This window comes from Pyxicephalus adspersus, chromosome 10, assembly GCF_032062135.1.
Source record: "Pyxicephalus adspersus chromosome 10, UCB_Pads_2.0, whole genome shotgun sequence".
NCBI classification, from domain to species: Eukaryota; Metazoa; Chordata; class Amphibia; order Anura; family Pyxicephalidae; genus Pyxicephalus; species Pyxicephalus adspersus.
Window position 1 is genome coordinate 54,225,521 of NC_092867.1, and position 19,100 is coordinate 54,244,620.

Below are 19,100 nucleotides of genomic sequence, written 5' to 3' on the forward strand. Positions count from 1 at the left end.
ATGAACAATAACTGTGTACTGTAGTCTTCTTCATGGGTAAATAAGGCATCCCCCTGAAAATAAGCCCTAGAGCATATTTTGGCCTTCCAAAAAAAATAAGACAGTGTCTTATCGGGGAAACAGGGTATGCTTAGCCAACAACACACAGCTTTGTGAGCTTGGAGGTGTGCTGATCACTTGTATGGCATAGAAAGATACATTAAATTCTTCTGGTTAGTTAAAATGGTAAAGTCTCCTGTATAGTCACCTATTTTCTATCTACAATAAACACCTTCCTTGTGTTATGGTTATAATCGTGGTGGTGGTGAGGTAGGGGATAGTCCAGCTTTAGTGTAACAATACTTAGTCTCCAAAGATACTGCACACATTAATGGTGCTTTCCAGTTCCTACACAGATTTGTGCTATATGTAAAGTGCATTCTCATTCAAACATCTTTTAAAGAATTTACTTGCATAGATGACTTGCTTTGTCTGATGACTTCTACACGATGGATATGAATACGGTCGCATCCTGTGACTCACTGATATATTTAATAGGGGACATTATGAGGCATTGTCTATCTCTAGGGGTTCCTTGAGCAGTGATCAATTTATGCCCCTCAGGTCTCACAGCATACTTGCCAATTGTGGCACATAATTACCCTGTGCAGTCATCCTGCAGGGTTGGGTGCTGCCATCTTCACTGCCAGATCCACGAAATCTTGGTAATTCAATGGATGATGTAATTCCCGCACATGTGCAGGAGTTACATTACCTCCGATGGCTGGCTGTGTGTGCAGGGACTCCTATCATGGCAAAATCTCTGAACTGAGGTAAAGTGTAGTCTGTGTTATACCGAATCCAGACCTTTCTGCTACAGAGATTTGTTTTTCTGCAGATGGTTGCCTTCAATGTGCCATTATCATGTCATTTTTACTATCAGTGTTTTGACTGTAGTCAATGTCTGACATTTATAAACTGAAATCATGTATAAAGCATACATGCAATGTAATAATGCTTTGGACCCTGATGGGATTTGGTTCAATAATTCAGTACAAGGGTGAAACATTTGTTTAAATGAATGGAGGAGAAGGAAAGCCAGGTCATATGATTTTGTCAGGTCATGTGATTGGGCTCCCCTCCAATATTGTAGTGTTCTTTGCAGTGTTATGCAGAGAATAAATCATGATACACTGCAGACTGCAGTTTATGAAATAAAATGTAGGCACATTGTGGAGTAAAAGTTGCAGTGTCCAGCAAATACAGTAAACTTCCTGCTATCCAGCACCCAGAGGAATTGGTAGATTCTGGATCAATGTAGTTTTTGGTTGCTTAAGAGTTGCTATTACAAATAAGCCTAACTAACTCTATGCCCCATACTATACCATGCCACAAACTATGTTTTGACTTAAAAACTAATAAAAAAATACACCAATTAAAAGCAAATTAATTGGAACTAATTAAAAGCACAATAGCAATGCAGTACAGTATAAGCACAGTATGACCATGTATATACCTGTATTTAATTAGAATGTCCTACAAAAAGCACAAGGCAATATAGTGGTGTAGTAGATAAATATTGCATAGTGCTATAGTAGAAAGAAAATCCATACCCTATTGTGGGACGAGCGAGAGTGATGAATAAAGAGTTTCTCCCCAGAAATTTTTTTCAGGCGGCTGGGGGGAAACTGTAGCCGGGTGGTATAAAGTGTGCGGGGCTAGATACAGCAAATTTGGAGCTCCTAGTTATTATGCCATAGGTATCCAGTAACCCCTGCTATTGTGTCAGTGTTCTACCTGCCCCTATACTTTGTTCCAACTTTCTTATGCCTGGCTTGTTAGAATGTACAATTTTTCCATTTTTTTGTATTATGCCCCAACAGTCCAGTGCTGTGCATTTTATTCCAACTCCCTAGAGTCCCATGTTTTAGTAGTGTAATCCCTTGTAGTAGTGTAATATTGTGATCAATGTGGCTTAACAAATTAGGCTTGGTTCACATTAGCAGTAAAAAAATGCCCCTCCTGAGTGACTACTTCTTGGTAACCGGTGATAACTGCTAGGCACCTGGGATTGGTAACAGGCGGTAAGTGCTGGGCTTTTCAGGCCTAGCAGTTTTTCAAGCAGCAGAGGTTCCTGGCGAGAGGTAAGTGAGGGGTAAACACAGCAAATGCAACCTTACTGCCAATGTGAATTCAGCCTCCCTTCGGATGTCACCTCCTAGCGGTATACATCGGTAACACAAAAAGCATCATGCATGTGGTTGCAGATGGGGGCAGGACAGCCAGTGCCCTCCTCTCATCACTGCCAAAAACAAAAAATGCCTGTGAAAAACAAAACCTGAAGTGTGATAGCTGTGTGTGTAAAGTCTGCTTGTTAGATTCTGTAGCCTAACAACTCATTGTGTTCAATCCTTTAGATCTCCTAAGTTGTTGGTTGTAATGACCTAAAATATTTAGGGTACACAAGAATTTCAAAATATGGGGATCACGAGTTTAAAAACTTGTGGAAATTGAAGATGTGGGTTGCTGTTTTATAAAAAAAAAAAGGGGCACCTAGGAGCCCAAAATTTAAAATGCAAATTAAGGACCCCCGGGGCCACTTACATAGCATGAAGCATTGACCCCAATGGGCCCCCTAAATATTTTACCTACCTTTCACCAAACTATAATTGTTATACTATGCTGCCTTTTCTGCTTCTGTTCTTTGAACCCTAATTTATCTGGAATGGGGAGGTGCAGGAAACTGAAAATGTATAAACCCCTAAAATTTCATTAGCATGGCATCATTAGAACATAAAAATCTCTACCTATCAAATTGTCTGCTTCCCTACCTTGAACCCTAATTTCTCTAGAACAGAGAGGTGCAGATAAACAGAATCATAGATACAAGTGCGGGACATCTGTGGCTAACACCCTCCAAACTTTCATCACCTTTTCATCACCAAACTTTCAGCATCATTACATATACTCTGCCCATCAAAACACACTGCCCTGTTACACATGACGGTACCCTACCAGTACCCGAACCCCAATTTAATTTTGATGGGCAGAGTTTTTTAGGTTCTAATGTTCCCCACACATTTTCAGTTTCCTACATCTCCCCATTCCAGAGAAATTGGGGTTCCAGTGTTAGAAGTGGGCAGTAATGTGTAACAGGATAGTGCGTTTGCCATAGTAATGAAATTTTAGTGTGGGGGAGTTATCGAAAAGTGTAACCCCCCCCCCCCCCCCCCCCTACATTTTCGGCTTTGTACACCCTACAATTCTAGGGAAATTGGGGTTCAAAGAAGAGAGGTAGACCGAGTAACATAGTGTGATAGTTATAGATTTGTGATAGGTATGATTGCAATCAGATTGCTCTTGCAGCCCTTTACTAATTGTATGTGTTCTTGGATAGAGTTTATCTAGAAGAACACAGGGCACTAGATGTGTTGAATGGGGAAACTTGTCCTCATTCAACCTCTAATGCCCGGGGATCACCTGCAGTCACAGCTGTGACCGCAAAGTTCCCACGGTCATGTGACCATTGGAATTGAACTGCAGATAAACTCTGCAGTTCCACTGCCATCCCTGGGGCACTACAGGTTAATTAACCTGTAGTGCCCCGGGGATCGCACACTCTTCTCAATGATTGCAGCGTTGGCAGCAATCATTGATTAGCTCAGTGTGCAATCTCCGGGGCACTACAGGTTAAGACTGGGCTGCAATCATTGAGAAGATGCCCCGCAAGTATCTCTTGCTCTGTAACACACTTTCCAGCACTGTAATTTGATACATTTTTTTTGCAGCGGATAAAAGAACAATGTAACAAATGTATCATAATATTACTGTGCCGGAAAGTGTGTTAAGCTACGTACACACTTTCAATTAATATCGTTGGTAAACGAACGACGAACGATCCTGCGCGATATCTGCGAACGATCGTAAAGCACCGATCCTGTACATACAGATAACGACACGATCGTTCGCAGATATTGTACACACGATAGATGCGATCGTTTGAACGATACAGGAAGTGACGTGCACCACAGGAAGTGAGCGAACGTTCGTTCATCGCGCATGCTCAGACCATGGACGATCACTGAACGACCGTACACACGATAGATGGTCAACGATCGTCATCCAATCCGATCCGCCGGTCCGGTCGTTCATTTCCAACGACTATCCTCGTTCGTCGGCGTCGTTGGTTACTTTTTTACGAACGATTTTTGGCCAATCGGTCGTTCGTCGTTCATTTCCAACGATAAAAATTGGAAGTGTGTACGCAGCTTTACAGAGTAAGAGATATCATGTTATTGTAGGAAAACCTGTAAAAAAAAAAAAAAAATAAACACAAACACTCAATCAATTAATTTAACATTAATTTTTTTTTTTAACAACCCGAATTCGAACACCAACACTACTATAGAATGTGTGACTCCCTGGGTCAGAGATCCCTACACTGTATCTATTCCTTTTGCAGGTTATCTGCAGTTATTAATATGATTATATTATCTAAATTTTGCAAAGGGATCTGATTACACAGCAATTATTTCTGGTACATTTTTTGTTTCCAATCCCCTCTTTTTACCTGTTATCAATAATAAAACAAAGACTGTGCTATTATCTGAACACCTAATATCTCTCTGGGCAATGAATACATTCAGCCTTCAATTCTCAGCCCAAATACATTGAACATATTTACATATTTTTGGTACCTGTATTCCACCTGAAAAGTGTTTTTAAATGAAAAGCAATTGTCCCTTGTTTACCTGAATACATTATATATATATATATATATATATATATAATTTATTTTGTATGTGTATATGTGTATGTTCCACCCTTACTTGAAGAGGCATGGAGACATTTTAACCAAACTCGCTATAGATATGACTGAGACTCATGTGTCATCAATTTGCACAAGTCATCTTTGTACAGCGCTGTGCTATATGTCAGCTATATTTGGATGTATGAATATACAGTTAGGTCCATAAATATTTGGACAGAGACAACGTTTTTCTAATTTTGGTTCTGTACATTACCATAATTAATTTTAAATTAAACAACTCAGATGCAGCTGAACTACAGACTTTTAGCTTTAATTCTGTGGGTTGAACAAAAAGATTCAGGATCTCAAAAGTAATTGGACAAATTAAAAGCTGAAAATAAAATGTTCATTTCTAATACTTGGTTGAAAACCCTTTGCTGGCAATGACGGCCTGTAGTCTTGAACTCATGGACATCACCAGATGCTGGGTTTCCTCCCTGAAGTTTAGTCTTCAACAAGTGAAATGCATGCTCAATTGGGTTGAGATCAGGTGACTGACTTGGCCATTCAAGAATATTCCACTTCTTTGCTTTAATAAACTCCTGGGTTGCTTTGGTTGTATGTTTTGGGTCATTGTCCATCTGTATTATGAAACGCCTCCCAATCAATGTGACTGCATTTAGATGGATTTGAGCAGACAGTATGTCTCTGAACACCTCAGAATTCATTCGGCTGCTTCTGTCCTGTGTCACATCATGGATAAACACTAGTGTCCCAGTGCCACTGGCAGCCATGCACGCCCAAGCCATGCAGGCCCAAGCCATCACACTGCCTCCGTCATGTTTTACAGATGATGTGGTATGCTTTGGATCATGAGCTGCTCCATGCCTTCTCCATACTTTTCTCTTGCCATCATTCTGGGAAAGGTTGATCTTTGTTTCATCTGTCCAAAGAATGTTTTTCCAGAACTGTGCTGGCTTTTTTAGATGTCCAATCTAGCCTTTCTATTCTTGAGGCTTATGAGTGGCTTGCACCTTGCAGTGCACCCTCTGTATTTACTTTCATGCAGTCTTCTCTTTATAGTAGACTTGGATATAGATACGTCTACTTCCTGGAGAGTGTTGTTCACTTGGTTGGCTGTTGTAAAGGGGTTTCTCTTCACCATGGAAATGATTCTGCCATCATCGACCACTGTTGTCTTCCGTGGACGTCCAGGTCTTTTGGTGTGGCTGAGCTCACCAGTGCTTTGTTTCTTTCTCATGATGTACCAAACTGTAGATTTTGTCACTCCTAGAATTGTAGCTATTTCTCGGATGAGTTTTTTTCTGTTTTTGCAGCTTAAGGATGGCTTGTTCCACCTGCATGGAGAGCTCCTTTGACCGCATGTTGTCTATTCACAGCAAAATCTTTCACAAACAAGCATATATATAAATTATAATAAGTGTGTGATTGTGGGCGGACATTAGAGTGTCAGCTCCTCTGGACAGAGACTGATGGGTCTAGCTCAGTGTTTCATTGTACAGGACTATGGTATATGTCAGAGCTATATAAATCTAAAAACGCATGGAGACATTTCAACAAAACTTGCCATATAAATGACTGAGATTTATGTGAGTGCACCAGTCATCTTTGTACAGCGCTGTGCTATATTTTAGAGCTATATTTGGATGTATGTGTGTATGTCATCACTCGGAAACGCATCAAGACATTTAAACCAAACTTGCTAGACATGACTTAGACTCGTGAGTGCACCGATGATTCTTGTACAGTGTTGTGGTATATGTCCGAGATATATTTACATGTGTGTATGTATTGCTCAGTGATAGTGTGCAATTTGCTTATATTTTTACATATTTTTTTTTTTTATAGAGTCTTTTACTAGTTTCTGGCCTGTAATAATGCCTTCGAGAAAACGTAAGGCAATTGGCCGGGTGCAATCAAAGGCAAAAAAATGAAACAACACCGTAGACAAGAAAATCACTATAGCGTTATTTGATACCTTTTCCTGTATAAAATAGGATTGCAATAAATAAATACCCAGGCAACTCCGGGTTATCAGCTAGTAAATATATAATATTTATTAAATATTGCATAACACACTGGTTTGATATCATCATGTTTCCTACACTGAACATGGACCAGGAAAATCCAAGGAGATTAGAAAGGCAATTATAACATATTAAAGGAAAAGGCTATGAGGCCATGTTAAGCAGGTTTATGTTCCTGTGACAACAAATTCAGATGTTAAGTTTAGGATCTGTGCAGCCAACCTCCCTGGACGCGGCATAAAGAGGAGAGTCGACTGCAGAATGAAAAGAATGGTAGACCAAAAGCTAAGAACAAAGGGATACAAAATGAACTCCAGAGTCAAGGTGAATCAGTATTGAGTGAGTGAGCAAGAAGATATAGGAGTCTGCTCTGAATTCTCTGCTCAAAGAAAAATGTTAAAAGCCAGACTGGAATTTCCTAACGTGAAAAAAAACTGGAACATTTGGCATGTCACATCAGCTCCATATCTAGATAAAAAAAAATACCATTCCTACTGTGAAACATGGAGGAGATCTGGTTATGTTTTGTGATGCTTTGCTGCAGTTGTCCTGGTTGTAACTTGTGTGTACATGAATGTCTTCTATATGATGTAAAACAAATGTTAAAATTAAGGGTTCCATCATTTTTTTCCAGTCTATTTTATTATTGGATATTCTGTTGAATTGGATGAGGTGAGTCTCATTTGACTTGCAGCAGCATCTAATGTACATTGTGAAAAGCTATTTAGGAAAAGAGCCTAAACAACAAGACTAAATGTAAAATTGGCATTCAGCTTTAAAGCATATAAAAGGAATGCTGTGCCTATGATTCTGTATGACTTTGTTGTGATTTACCAGATGTTGCAACGTGAAGGACATATCTGGTAATCTTTACTTGCTGGAAGCAAAACTAATTGTACCAATGGCCAGGAAAAAACTTGTATGGAGCCAAATGTATCTGTAGATAAACACACTTTATGTTCCCCAGTGTATGAAATGAACACGAAGTCTAATGTCATTGTAATGCTGCCTTTTGTGGTCCAAAAGGTCAGCACAGACCTTGTTCTGAGGGATGCTTACAATTGTGGGCTGGGTATAACCCAGGGGGGTTATATTGCCACCTGCAGAATGAAAAGCTTTACCCCTTGAACTTTACTGTACAAAAACATTTTCATACTACTGCCCTGTAATAAATGAAAATGGAATGGAATACATACTTGGTAACCACATTCTGCTAATTTGGTAGTGTTTGTGATTACTGATGTGACTTCTGCATAATTTATTATATAGTGAGTGACCTTGTGTATGGATAGAAAATATTTTATTCATTCAGTTTGATGCTGAACATTAGTCCCTTCTCTCAAAGCAATGTATAGTCCAACCACCACCATAAACCGGTCATATAAAATTGGACTAATTCTTGTAGTACCCAATAAGCCTGCAAATATGGGGAGGACATAAAAAGAAAACATTCAGATAGTGGCTTTGTTAGGACCCCCCCCCCCCCCCCCCATCAGTTATATAACATCTTCATTTTAGGAAGCTTCATGTCACATTTTAATATGAAGACACTCTTACTCTGGTGGTGGAAAATGCATGACAGGAGATCCGGTGCAACCAGAAAGGGAGAGCAGCTCTGGGATATAATTTGTCTACCACTAAACCTGGCATCCTCCATCAGTAATCTGATGCAAGTACACTGAGTAATGTGCCATGTGTTCTTTTATAATCCCAATAATCCCAAATTGTTATTATCTTTTTGCTTTAGATACTTAGCAGATATTAAAGGCACAAATAAATACAACTCTGTAATCCATTTATTCATGTCTAAATGTGTTTAATGCAGGCACTGTAATAGTCCGGCTTTGACCTTGTATCATGCATTGTTCAATGGAGTAAAGACTGGAGCTGAACCAGTCATACGCTGCAGTTCAAGATTTTGAATGTCTCAGTTTTATGTTGGTGCAATTTGCATGTTGTTTGCATAAAATCTCAAAAGCCATAATGAGAACCATATGAAGCCTGGCTTTCCTGTCACTTTTAGCATAAAATGTTAGCTTCCTGGCTTAACTGTTTGTCCGGAGCAAGTGCACTCAGACCACCCAACATGTATAGTTGGCTTAGGACATTAAAAAATATTGCATAGGGTGCAGTCTAACCCAGAAGCATTGTAAACGTTGGTTGCATCATGTACTACAAAATGCTTAAACTCTTCACCAGTTCTAACTGTCTCGTTTGCATTTTTTTTCCGGATATCAGTTGCAGATTATTACTTTGTCTTTTGGCTTTAGTCTGACCTGATGTTCATTGGTAAGAATCTGCCACTTTGCCCATTCAAAGCAATAACAGAGTTTTTTTGAAAGCCCATGCCAGTACTCACATAAGAATGGGGACAGATTGTGGCCATTTCCACATCCTCATACAATGCAGTACTTAGACCTAAGCAACCAATCACCATGTGCTAAAACTGTCACATGGGTGAGATGGACTGGATGGGTCACATGGATGAGGATGACTGTTCATTGTGCAAGTCCTGTAAGTTGAGTTGAGCAGTGGGCAGCATGGTGAAGGTAATATGACTTAATGTGTCTGTCTCCTGTAACATTACATATATGGGATATTATGTGCTATTCCTTGCTGGTAATAGGACTTGCAGCTTAGCCTCTGACCTTCTGTAATGCAATGGAAATTACTCTCAGGAATGTTAATACATGAACGTTATCCTGACTTATCAAATGCCTCTTATCAATCACAAATACATTTGTGTGGGAATCTTTGCTATGAGCTGCATTGGCCCATTAGAAAGAATATATGTTCCTGTAAACATATAGAGCGATACCAGATGCTGAAAGAAAAGCAGTGTCCCATGTTCCTGTTTATCACCTCTTTCACATGCACACAGGGAAGTGTGTTTGTATTTTCAGTCCATGGAGCTGTAATTCTTTACTGTGCTTGTCTATTGCAAATATGTCCTGGAACATCTAGAACACCCATTGATGTGTATTTCGGCACAATTGCCAACTGACCGCACCCCTCCCATTTTACATTTCACTACACATATTTATATAATTACCACATCCCAGGAGCAGTAATTTATGACAAATATTGTCATTGCTCCATTTACTTGAAACTAGCAGGCCAGAACACCAAACCTACGTGTGACTCCACACCTTAATCACAATTTGCTTTTATGTCTGTGAATTGGATTTGGGTACTGTTCCTTTTGAATGGCACCCCTACACACATATGCAGTAGGTGTTAAAGATGATGTGTACTACGAAAAGCTGTACCAAAAAAGAAAAAGTAAAACCAGAGAGCCAAGGATTTGTCACCAATATTTCCTGAAGATTCTTTCCAGCTGATTCTTTCCAATAAGACTTATCATTTCTTGTTCTGCACTGTGCATGTATGTGGAGGTGTCCATCATGGTAAAAGCAGGAAGATTCATTTAGCACAATACTAATATCAAAGCATTTAACAAGGCCAATAATCAGATCCAGAAATGCCATTCACACAGTAGACCAAGGTTGTACACATAGGAAGTCCACTGCTATATATCAAGACAAACATTACTACTTGGATGTCATTACCACTTCCAAATGGTCTCTGTTACATAGCAAACCTTCATTTTTTAGTTCAATTCTTGCACAAAACAGTGTTATTCAGGTATTCAGAAAGTGGTGCTGATGTCATTGCATCTGTGCTACTCTCTGCCTCATCCAGAAATGTCTACTGCTGGGAGAAGAATGAGCTTTGGTCCCCGGATGATGTCTGAGCATCCTGCAATAACAGGTAATTTGAACTTTCAGAGAACAACACATGCTGAGATCAGAAATTGTTCACCCTATGGGATTCTGTGAAAAATCCTGCCTGTGCGAGCTTCATTGTGATATAGGAAACAACATCTAAAGTCGTTTAATGGTCACCTTAACCTGTCACATAACTGCAGGAGCTTCCAGTACCCCATGCTTCACCCTATTGGGGGCTTTTCTTCCAGATCACATCAGAGCATGCTTTGTTAGGTAGGTTGGGCTGTCTTACTGGCAAGAAGGAGTATTTAGGAGGCAGGAGGGGGCAAGTTGGCCTAACTACTTTTGTAATGGTTCAAGCCCCAATGTTCAGCCGTCAACAAGTATAATTGCCTACACTTTTTATACATTTTAGGTAACATTACAATTAAGTGATCACGTTAATCCCCAGCAACCTATCGGGTTTTATTTACCAAAAGTCAGATTAGGTAAATGAGCAAAATTTAATTTGTTTTATTATGCTCGGCTGTTATTTTGACCTTTCTTCTTCTTTAATATTTTAGCCACTAACCTAGAACAAACCAATTGATTAGGACTTTAATATGACTTTTTCAGTAAAGCCAAGATAGGTCAGCATAACATCTAGATAGCTAGCATTTTTGAGTGGAAAAAACTTCATTACCGGGAAAAGAGGGGCCTTGTGAATTGGGAGCAAAAGCTGTTCAAAATGTGTGCTCCTTCCATGTGTCATCTTGCCGTCCAATCTGTGTTCATTTTGTGTGGGGTTGCAGCTCACCTTATTGCATAGAAAATTGTGCAATTCATCTCGGTTGACTGTAATAAGGTGTATAAATCACAACAAAGCCAGGTTCAGGTTTATTCAGACTGTAATTCTGGAAGTACAGCACCATTTGAGATAATAAAATGTCACAGGGCTAGTTTTGGCACCAAAGCTGTAAACATCAGGGGGGGTCAATGTTCTCAGGAGTTAAATAGGCACCTGGATGGAGGCCTTCTAACGCCTTAGCAACTTTGTCATTTATTCTAACCATGCAAGATAGCTATACCTGGAGAATAAAGAAGTCAATAGATGCTGCTCTATCAGTTTGCTTGAGAAATCCCCAACTGAAGTCCGAAGGGAAATAGACAATTCTAGAAGTGTTATTATTTTACGTATCCCTGGGTGTTCAGTGGTTTCTCTTTATGACTCTTGTCCCTGTTGAGTTCTGTAGTAACATGATGGTCAGCCTTAAAAACCTTTTGGCATTGCATGGGACCAAGGAGAGCAACACTAAAAATGTTTTCTTACCTTTTCTTTACACTCCGCCCATGAATTTCCTGTGATTGAAGAAGCAATTTGGTAGCATAGGCTGACCATATTCACTTTTTTTTCACATGTAGCCATCTTTTTTCAATCATCATGTTAAGGTGGAATCTCGTTTTTAAGTAGAAATATGTTCAGCAGCATGTAGACTTGCTAGTTACCATGATAGAATTTCAGGTTGTGTGTTTGTGACATCAGGGTTACTGTCTGCATGTATTATATATGTTCTCCCTGGGTTTATTACATAGTGCACCCTTTTAAAGGGTGTATTTATCTAAAATTACTTCTTTTGAAGATTGTATGTGTCACCGGGCCAATAAGCTGCACTTGGCCGGTCAGACTGTTCCTCCATGGCTTTGCCTGTGTATGATGTTCTGTTATGCTACCTCTTGTGGACAAAAACAATGTACAGGGAATAGCTGTCAAATCAAACACAGTGGGGGTTATAATACATGTATAAGAATGAATAAAGATGGAGAGCTAAATGTAACATTTTACTACACACAGTAATACATATCACATGTATCATCCAGCCATCCTACTCTGATCTGTCCTTGGCAGGACCATTCCAGACTGGTTAATGAGGAACCATTAAAACCATTATTGATTTATTTCCCTAAACATGATGCAGAGATGTTTGCCCACAAAACAGGTCGTCTTTCTGAGTGGGATCCTCCAATGTTTAGGAACACAACTGATTCCACCAACATAGATATTGCCCCCCACAAGGAACAGAAGTGCCTGGGTTTTGATGCATAAAATAGCAGGATGGCCCAGGAACTTGTTGGATCACAGTGCCTGTGGTTTCAATCCTTCTGTTTGTTGTGGGAGGCAATATCTATATTGGTGGAATCTGTTGTGTTCCTAAACATTGGGGAGATTGAAGGCTGAAAGGAACCAGTAACAAAGTCTAGAAATAATGTTACAGAAAAGTAAGTCATTATTTAAGGAATAAATAAGAGAAAATCCTCCAATGGGAATATCTGATCTTGGGACTTTTTTGGCTAAAAATATTTTTCACCTGTTGTGTCTTCAGAAATGAAATCTCCCCAGTTGAGAGAGCAAACAATACACATGTAGGTACTATTCAATGGGTTTCTACCCCTCTGGGTTGTCCCTTTTCACTAACTCCTTGTGGGTAAATCTGAAGGTAATTGTACAATCCGGTTGTAAGGTATGGCATCTAGTACTGTGGTATGGTCAGCTGAGACACTTGATGGTAAAGGTTGATGTTATAATTCTATGCACTAATGCATGCAATAACACAACACAAATACTGAGAATAAACATTAGATCATTATGTCTCCATCGCAGTATTGAAGGTTCAAATCACATTATGTGTACGCAGAATTAGTATGTCCTACAAGCTGTACAATGATGATCTATGCATATTGGTGATTTCTTGCTTGTATATTATGATAATTTCCTGGTTGTGTACTGCGATCCTGTGTCGTCAGAGCAATATATATCTGGCAGCAGATCACTGCAGATACTGCATCTGCTCACCCTGTATCCTGAGAGACAGGAAGAGAGAGCTGTTGTGCAGAGGGTGGGGAGTCCCTCATTCAGCCAATCACAGCCTCCATATACCCCCCTCCACCTCCTGTCACCTCCTACTGACTGTCTTTTCCCTCCAAGGCTTTGCCCCCACCCCCTCCCCCCCCTCTCTCTTTGTGTGTGACTTTTCCCCCCTCCCCGCCTACTGCAAAGCACTGCTGGGAAGAGTGTGTAAGCAAGTGGAGACAGCCAAGAGGGAGTTGCTAGCAGAGGGGTCAGAGGGATGAGACAGCGGCAGACACCCAGCTGGGGGCAGGCTGTGTGCTGGGGACTGGCGTGCCTGGCCTTCTAGATGCCTGGCACACACAAGCAGGAAGTAAGGAGGCAAAGTGGCATAGACTTCCAGGAGGTAATCTGCATGAAGGACTGCAGAGCCTCCAGCCCGAGCTCCCTCCCACTCTCTGAGCTGGCAGTTTGCAGGAAGTGTTTGCTGGTCAGTGCCTGGACTGCGACAAGAGGCGACAGCTGAGGTGAGGATGGAGTGGGCCAGTCTCATCAGCCACCACATTGCCTGTATGCCAGTATTAGTTTACCTGCCTGCAGATGCACGATAACCTTGCCTAATATTTGTTGTACAGAGATGTGAAAGCAGCCAGGATTGTTAGCAATCAGCAAGTTTGTTTTTATTTTATACTGAATGTGGGAGCGGCCATGTTTGTTGGTTGCATGTGCTGGCTGTGCTTCCTGCTTAGCAGTGCCCAAAGATGAGTGCCCTTCCTGATCCAGCTGATTTAGTGATTTATCATACCCTTCAATAACAACACAATTCTGTAGTGCTTTAGTCCACACACCCATCAGTAACTATCCCTCACAGTCCAATTATTTTACATTAGTCTAATGTGAGGATACCAGCGAACTCCATCATATAGTGCCATGGCTGACATTCACACCCAACAAACCTGGCTAGTAAAGTTTTCATTGGCTGAATGGGGTTTTATAGTATTTGCATATTCAGATTGCAAGGTGCATGGCCTAGCACCTTCCTGAAATATTTACAGATCTGTCGGTGTCTTTCCTTGGTGATTGTAGGTCACTTGCTTTGTTTCTGCTGGTGGATGTAATGGTTGTTGATGAAACTACAAAAGCCCTTATCAGCTGTGTTGGTTTATGTGATCAGCTGGTAAACCAGGTCTGTCTGTGCATTATGTTCAGGCCTTCATCTTGACAGATATTGATCAAGGAGAGATTATACACATACACACCACAGAATGTAATTGTTATATGGTAACATTGATTGGGATTTTTAAGAAACCCTATGAAAAATCAAGGCACAAAACATGCTCACTACAAATACGTATATCTTTAAATGTGAACACCTGTGTGTAAGGCTGCTAAAGAAGCTGCTGTTTTCCAATTACCGTGTTGCAGCCTCCTAAGTAGAATACATCTAAACCTGCGGGTATTATATGTTATAGCTTTGTGTCTTTCTCATTCATCAGAATTGATTGACTAAGCCAGTACATTGTATACCATTTTCAGTTGGATGCTCTCATTTCATCATCCACCTGTTATGAAAGAAACACATGGACTTGTTACTTCACCCAGATACAAAGAGGATACAATTTATTTGGTGACCACATATAGTGTGTGTTCTGTGCCTTGTTTGTCTGGTAAATATCACATCTTTTGGTCTTTTCCACATTTATAATGATTGTGTATTTTGTTATTTATTAGGAGTAATGGGTTGTAGTGTCACATGATCAGGCTTGATTGACCTCCTTTCAGACAAACGTATACACCTTGTTATTAGGGTTTCAGGGCCCTGCATACTTTAGGCTGAAGTTGTCAGTTTCAGCAGACGTGGTGCAAACTATTTTGTGATGCACACTAGAAGCAGTAGGTGCACCCATCAAGATCCCTACTTATAGAATGCAATCATCAGTATACTTTAGGGGACAGCGGAAAGTGTGGCCCATTACACACAGGGATCCGATGGGTATCAGGAATATGGGGGGGGGGGGGCCAGGCAAAGTTTGAACAATATAAATGCCTTGCTGTGTGTGTGACGTCAAGTAGCTATACCCAAAACATTAAACATTAACAGCAACACAGATGGAAGAAACAATATTTTCTCTTTGTCCTGTAGTGGAAGGCTAAAACCTATACTTTTAGTTTTTGCTGTTTCTTTTTTTCATATGTTCTTCCTGTCTGGTAAAGGTTGTCCCTAGAACAGAAAATATTTGTAACAGAGCCTGGATTAAGAGAAAGTTTCAGGGGTTCTAATGCTTTCTTACTACATCCACATTTAGAAGCAAATGTTTTAGGAACTGATACACAGTCAGTCCTTTTGGGTAAAGACCTGAAACAAGCATGACGTAAACATGTGTCAGAATTACTTATCTTTGAACTTGTTTTTGGGGGCCAGGACTTAACAACATGAAAAGCATTGGAATTCCTACAAAGATACAATTATCTGAAGTCTGCAGTGGAAGGCATTGTAACAAACTGGCTTGAATTTTAAATCACTGACTTGGAGAAAGTATGCAAATAGGGAATTCTACTCTGATTTCCTGAGCTATTTATTTGTTCTACGGCAATGACTTGAGATATTAAAATTAGTATGTCTGTAACCACTGAGAAGGTGTCATATTCTGAAGGTCAGCAAGTGTCCGTCTCCATATTGCTCCCATTGCACATGTACTTATATAGCAGAACCAAACCCGCAATATTTGCTTGCCCCTGTTCCCTTGCAGGGCACAACCATCTTCATCTTTCTTCTTTTCCTGTAGAGGATCTTCAGCCATCTTGATTGCCCCAGCCACGAATGACATACCAGTAACTCAGTAACTCAGTAGTACCAGTAACCGTGAAGGTGCATGGAAGTTCATTCAGTCCTGATATACGCAGAGGAAATTGGGATTGCTGAGTGTTCTGGCAACCAAAGCACTGCACATGCACAGCTCAGCTTTTGCCAGATTTTTAGAATAATCAGTCAGGTTAGAAGGGATAAATGCAGAAGAGACATCCTCAATCTTTCTGTAGTAATGACCAGCCTGATCATGGATTCTTTAAAGTGGAACCTAATTATTAGGTGGTTTTGCAGTCTAAACAATTTCCACAAATTGTGCTCATATGTGGAGTAGTAGGCTTGTCTTTTCCTGCAATTAGTTGAGCTTTGGGTCAAGACATATATGGACGGCAAGGTGTCTCAGTGGTTAGCACTCTGGCCTTTGCAGCGCTGGGTCCCAGGTTTAAATCTCGGCCAGGACACTATCTGCATTGAGTTTACAAGTTATCCATGTGTTGTGTGGGTTTTCTTACCACATTCCAAAAACATGCAGTTAGGTTAAATGGCTTCCTCACAAATTGGCCTTTTTTATCTTTTAATTGCGATGCTGTTTACCTGCGTACCTGTGAAAAAAATCCCCATAGTCTGTACTATTTTGAAGGACTAGTTGAACTCCTGTACAATAATAACTACTGGTGTGTTGCTTGACTTATGCCTGCCTAAAATGTATTCAAACACTCATAATAGACTTATTGTGTAATTAAATTCGTTGTCACCCTAGAAAAGGAAGTATAGTTCTGACAAGATCTCCAGGTGTAAACCCTGTCTCAGGACTTATTCTGCCTTATCAATATCCTGTTTTCAGGGCTCTTTTTCCTTAATTCATCACATTCCAGAACACATACAACTCAGATACACCTTACTAATGCACTGCAGCACAATGAATGACAGCTGTGCAGTGGACTTGCATGCACTACGTTTTTCTTTACTATGTAAATAAATGGGCTACAAAATACAACATACAGCTATGTGTGCTGCAACACATGCGTTTTTTGCAAAACATACTGCAAGCCTATAACAGGAACAAGCTGTAGTGAGCGAGGTGAATGATATTCACCCCATTACGCTCTGGGAATCCAGCGTCAAAGATGCAACCTGTATTATTTATATTTGTAAAGCAAAGATATTGTATGTAAACAGAGCAGTCTGTTACAATTACAATGTTTGAGGTTGCAGAAGGTGAGCGCCGAGGATCTGCCCCCCTGCATGCTTTGCTATGCTCCCGAGGTGTCTGTTGTGTCAAGGTTAATATTATTTCATATGGAGAGGATTGTTTTTGTCCGCAATTTAATAAACAGCAGTGGTGGCTGGCCTTGCAGATTGTTTAACCCACCCCTCTTTTTCTTTTTTCTTTTCCCTGGAGGGCAATAGAAGCTTCTGGAAGAACACTCGCATGACCCACCTGAACTTGCACTCACCGGAGTTCCTATCGTTCAGTGGCCCAAGAGAGAACAGGTGAGCCTAATGGGATGTCTAATTATTGTCTGTGAGCCTGCTTTGATCTGTGCAACACCTTGCTGCTATTCTGGTGTATCTAAGTGTTGCCTGCACAATAAATCCAGAATATATGTATTTAATATACTCATTTCTGTATGTACTAGGTAGCATTAGACTGAATGATTAGAATCAGCACACTAGAATAAAGATCTTTATTTTACTAAAAAGAGTTTTTTACATGTAAGTTCCATGGGATATAGAAATTAGTTGTGTGGCTAAAAAAAAAAAAAATACTTGTGTTAAAGCATTGTGATTTGGGCAAGTTGTGGTATTCGATGACTTTTAGGGGCAGCCCATAAGTTTGTATGGAAGATCATATGTAGCTGAGCTTGCTTGTAAAAGCCATAATTTAGGCTCCTAATAGCATCCATGTTTCGGCTGTCTTCTCTGCTGCCCATTATTTTAGTTAGATACTATTGTAAGAAACAGTTTATTGCTCCTCACATAGGTGGGTAGAAAAGAAGGTACGCTGGACATCTACAATCTACACTCCTACTTGTTGAGTCTGTTACCTTTTCAATGCCATTAAAATCTCCTCCATTCATTCAAGTGATTGTAGAATTTGCAGATAGTGCATCAGTCCTGTGCTAACGGGTCGCCTTTACCATTCAGTTAAGTGCTCACTTAACCCTCAGCAGTTAGAGAACACTTTAAAAGGTTTATAATGCATGAGAAAAGACTCCCATAATGCTTGGACCCATCCCAGCAGCTTCATAGCAAAGCTTACATTTCAGAGACCTGAGGGACAGCAGATGAGTATGTATGCCAACCTCCTGCAGGGTCATTCAGTTGATTTCAATGGTTGTGTTCAAAACATCCTCAGTCAGTGGGTGGAAATGTGTTCCTCTGAAAATAAATGCAGCATGCTTCCTAGCATAACACAAAGCATTTATTCGGCCCTAGCGGTCTCGCTCTTCTCTCTTTTCTGCTATTAGGTTTGTAGAACATGACTTCCTAAATGCTGTTTGGTTATAAGTTATTGACTAAACCTTGGAGAAAAGGGATATGGCTTCCTCTGGGTCATTCAGAATTGTGTTTTTCTCAAAGCTGGTGCTTTAGTTTTTGTGTTCTCGATATACTGCTTTAGTTCTGATATTTTTTTTGTTTGCTTGTTTTAATGTTTCTTTCAGTATAAAGTTCATCTACGGCCTAAGATACAGTTCACCAAACCTCACATCATGCGGCCAGCAGCCAGACATGCCGTGTCCACTGCTCGGCCGACGGGTACAATTTCTGGTCACACAACGTCGTCTGGTGTCCGAAGGCGACGAGTTAGGTGTCGGAAATGTCAGGCATGTCTTCAGCGGGAGTGTGGGACCTGCCACTACTGTAAGGATATGAAAAAGTTTGGTGGTCCAGGCCGGATGAAGCAGTCTTGTATGCAAAGGCAGTGCCTTGCGGTGAGTAGTAACTTAAAATCTGAAAAATC

General features: G+C 40.4%; 1 protein-coding gene across 5 annotated transcripts in view; it reads left to right on the forward strand.

The window, feature by feature from the left end:
- Positions 1-19,100, forward strand: part of KDM2A (lysine demethylase 2A) — a 53,941-nt gene that overhangs the window by 23,208 nt on the left and 11,633 nt on the right. For all 5 annotated transcript variants that reach the window (XM_072423093.1, XM_072423095.1, XM_072423096.1 and 2 more), the window contains 2 exons: positions 17,546-17,629; positions 18,802-19,071. In XM_072423093.1, coding sequence (XP_072279194.1) covers positions 17,546-17,629; positions 18,802-19,071 — 354 coding nt within the window. The remainder of the gene's footprint in view (positions 1-17,545; positions 17,630-18,801; positions 19,072-19,100) is intronic.